This window comes from Lactuca sativa, chromosome 1 (assembly GCF_002870075.4).
Source record: "Lactuca sativa cultivar Salinas chromosome 1, Lsat_Salinas_v11, whole genome shotgun sequence".
In the NCBI taxonomy this organism is placed as follows: Eukaryota; Viridiplantae; Streptophyta; class Magnoliopsida; order Asterales; family Asteraceae; genus Lactuca; species Lactuca sativa.
This window is the reverse complement of record NC_056623.2, coordinates 87,930,260-87,934,508: the sequence shown is the minus strand read 5'-3', so window position 1 is coordinate 87,934,508 and position 4,249 is coordinate 87,930,260. Positions and strand designations below refer to the sequence as shown.

At 29.2% G+C, this 4,249-nt stretch overlaps 1 protein-coding gene across 1 annotated transcript; it reads right to left on the bottom strand.

Annotated features, from left to right (window-relative positions):
- Positions 1–517: 517 nt before the first annotated feature.
- LOC111896974 (uncharacterized) lies at positions 518–3,008 on the bottom strand. Its single transcript, XM_023892949.3, has 8 exons — positions 2,854–3,008; positions 2,130–2,307; positions 1,963–2,025; positions 1,806–1,863; positions 1,618–1,718; positions 1,469–1,513; positions 921–1,391; positions 518–830 (listed from the first exon to the last, which is right to left on the bottom strand). Exons 2-8 carry the CDS (start codon positions 2,262–2,264, stop codon positions 660–662), a joined length of 1,044 nt encoding a protein of 347 aa, XP_023748717.1. The 5' UTR covers positions 2,265–2,307; positions 2,854–3,008; the 3' UTR covers positions 518–659.
- Between the last annotated feature and the right edge of the window lie 1,241 nt (positions 3,009–4,249).

Here is a 4,249-nt window from a genome sequence, read left to right as displayed (position 1 = left end):
TATATATATATATATATATATATATATATATATATATATATAAGGTTCTTGAAGAAATTGTTTGTCCGTTTTTTTTATACGGTTTTTATAACATTTGAACCATACAGTCTAATCCGAATCGTCCAAAAAGACGATTCATGTTTACTCCTAGTCACATATGTTTTTACTAGATAAAAATTGTAACTAATAACCGTTGATATGGCGGTTATATAAAAAAGTTGGTGATATTTTGTAACTTTTGTTAGAAGTTTCTCTAAGCTTTTTGTTAATACTAATTATTATTTATTGGTTATTTGCATTACCTCTTACTAGTAATAATAAGAAAACAAATACAGTGAATATGTAGCAAGGTGTAATGGAGTAATGGTAGGCATAAACTTAATAATTCATCATACAAATAAGGGGAAAAAAATACACGTGCTATCTAATTAAAAAAATAAATAAATAAATAAAAGGATCACTAACTATCAAAATGTAGAGCTCAAAAATGAAAGAAAGATGGTAACACAAGGCAACAGAATTGGAAGCCTATTATCATTTATTTCCAACTATAAATCAAATTATAAAGTGAACATATATAAAAGCAAAATGCTCTAGACATGCAACTATACCAAAGATATAAAAAAATGAAAGATTAGCAATCTTACTAATTGCTATGTTCATTTAAGAAAAAACTTCCAAATTTCCGTATCCGTCATTTCTTTAATTAAATGATTTCCAAAAATGCCCTCCTCATCTACCAGGCTCCTTAGTTGTCGAGCTGTGCTGTTGAACCCAACATAATTTTTTTTAGTAGCAACGAATACTACTCCATAAGGAGGCTTCAAGCACTGATTATCAAGAAAGTTAATAAATCAGAAACCTAAATGAAATTCAAATATTCTTTTGTAATATACAAAGCAACAAAACTGAAAACTGACCTTTTTAATGAGTGTATAAAGCTTCTTTAAAGAAGTTCCCGAATGTGGAATATCAGTCATCAATATAACATCATATCCACCTCCAACATCACTCTCATTAGCCCTCTCCCACACCCTACTTCCAGTTGACTTTCTAGAAGAATGTTCTTGTCCCATGATGCTACTACCACCATCATGGCTGCTGTAGCTACATCTATCGATAAAATCATCTTCTGAGAAACTAAGGTTTATTACTGGCGATGCTTCTAGAACATTCTTCTCTACAACAGACAAAACTCCAGGAAGCTCTTCCCATTCTCCAGCATAAAAATGAACAGTTGGAGAGAGAATTTGTCTTGATGGAGTAAGTGGACTTTCAGGCTGTTTGCTTTGTTTATCCCTTTCTTGTTCAAGATTAGACATGACATTTGGGATTGTTGTACGTCTTATTGTTTCTGCATTTAGATCTTGAAAATGCACTGTTGAAGCTCCCTGAAATACCAATGTACCTTAGTAAATAAATGATTAAATGTAAGTATTTTTTAATTTTTTATCCAAGATTATTGTACCTTTAGACATGCAAAGATCCCTGGGATTCCATGCCCACAATTAAGCTGTTAAAAGGAGAAAAGAGAAGGGTATTTAATTAGGGTAAGTCAATGTAATCTTACAGAATCAGAAAAAAGAAAATAGTATAATAATTAATCTGAGTATATACCTCAAGTACCCTTTTGCCTCTAAAGCTCAACTGTCCATCACGAATCTCATGCTTAAGGATGTTAACAAGATCAAATGAGCTATCCCATGATTTCAAAGATGCTGCAACAAAACCATGTCAAGAAAATATGAGCAGTTGTTTTAACAACTACAGTTTTTTAAGGTTGAGTGATTCAAGATTGTAGTTACCATCAGGTTTTGATGATTTCAACTCTGAACTTATAATATCGGAGACACTAACTCTTCCCTACATTGAAAATAAAGGCAAAAGCATTAAATCACTACTGCAGAATCTGAGAAATGAGCAGTTAGTAGATATAATATGAGAGGATACTATATATCGCACCTTGAAGAGGCTAACTTCTTGACAATCTATGTTTTCTCCAGCATATCTGTAAGGGTATCCCATCTGTGGTGGAGTGGAATGGGAAACTTGTTAAAAAGAATACTGTAAAGTGTAAACTCAAAGGCTCAAGATGTTGCTAGAGTGGAGAAACTGAGAAAGTAAAGTACCTTAGAGGGTAGAATCTCAACAGCAAATGAAGGCAGATGCATCTCCTTATCAGATGTGATTGACATGCTTTGAGCTACCCTGTCATGGGGCACCAATCCAGGCAAGCATTGTGTAAACAATGATGGTGCACGCATTCTAACTAGATGCCAGAAGTCTGAATTCTTTCAGAAGAAAATCCTGTAAGAAAGCACTTGATTATATATTCCATTATGCCTTTTATATATGGCATAACACATAGTACATATATAGAATTTGAAGTACAAATTGTGACATGTTGATGGATACTGCTATTAACTGCACATCTAACATTAAAATTTCTGGAAATTCTTAAAGCGGAAAGGCATACAACAAGACAAACATCTTAACCTTTATCAATGTAAAATGATCTACACACTATTAGAACAAAAATACAAAGTGAAAAGTAGCACATAGCCATATACTCTTCAAAAATTTCAAAACAAAACAGAAACTTGTAGATCAAAATCAAATTCCAGAAAAACTACAGTAAGCATCAAACAAAACAAGTGATTATACTAATCAGAAACACAAACATATTACGATTTTGGATCAAGCATTTCATTTAACAAATTTTCCATCGGTCAACAAAATTCAGCATACGTAAACCGATAATCAAGCCATTAAACAGCAAAAGTCGAAAACAAACAAGCAGAATTATCAAAATTGATGTGAAGAACGATGAACGAAGAACGAACAGAAACATACCGAAGCAATAAACAACGAACTGGGACTGAATCACGTTCCTTGGATGCAAACTACGACGAATTCAACGAAAGAGATGTAAGGAAATATATATATATATATATATATATATATATATATATATATATATATATATATATATATATATATATATATATAATAGCTGTAACCTAGTAGAAATTGAAGGGGGTTTTTTATTCAAAGGTCAAAAGAAAACACCAAAAATGGAAGAACAGAAGCTTCCGGATACAGACTTGCGTTTGCAAATTGCAGCTGGTGTGTATACATTTTGTTATAATGACGATTAAGTCCTTTGACTTTTTCAAAATAGAAGGGAGTCAACGTGGCGAGGGAAGGTTTGGAGGTAGATAAAAAGGAAACGTGAGGGTAAATTGGACCACAACTTTAGCGGTTGGTTGATGATACGGATGCCTTGTTGTCTATGGCCACGTGCATGGCACGTCATTCTCGTGGACTCGTGGTAGGTAAAATAGTCTTTTCATTTTTCATAATGTGATTATCTTTCTATTTATATATCATGTAATATTATTATATCACATTATATTATAAATAATATAAATGAAATATTTTTTTATTATATTTATTTGAAACTCTTATTTATTTTTTTTACTGCATTCATTTGAAACTCTCATAATTTTTCAATTTTCTTTCTAATAATGATTATAAGTTGGTTAATAAGGTTAAATAAATATCAGACCTAAAGTGTAATCATATATAAACTAAATTTTAGTATTAAAAAATATATTTACTTCTACCTATAAAGTTATATATTTTAACTTTTAACATATTATACTTAATTTATTAATTTTAATATATTGTTGTATATAAACCATTATTATTTTAAAGCTATAAATTTTGAACAATTTGTATAAAATACTTGAATTATTAATTCAAATATCATATTATATGGTCAACTTAAATATAAAAATTTTAGTTTAACTTAAACAACCCAAAAAATATTTTGTAAATAATTAAAAGTCATAAATTGTAATGTCTTTCTAATAATTATTATAATTTGGTTAATAAGATTAAATAAATATCAAACCTAATGTGTAAACATAAATAAATTAAATTTCAATATTTAAATAATATTTTTAGTTCTACTTATAAAGTTATCACTTTAACTTTTAATATATTATACTTAATTTATTAAATTTAATATGTTATTATATGTAAACCATTATCAATTTAAAACTACAACTTTTGAACAATTTGGATAAAATACTTAAATTGTTAATTTAAATATAACATTACAGTGTCAACTTAAATATAAATTTCAGTTCCACTTATAAAACTCAATGAATATATTGTGAATAGTTAAAAGTGATAAATTGTAGTACTAAATGCAAAAACTAAATTGTAATCTCAATTTAACTAA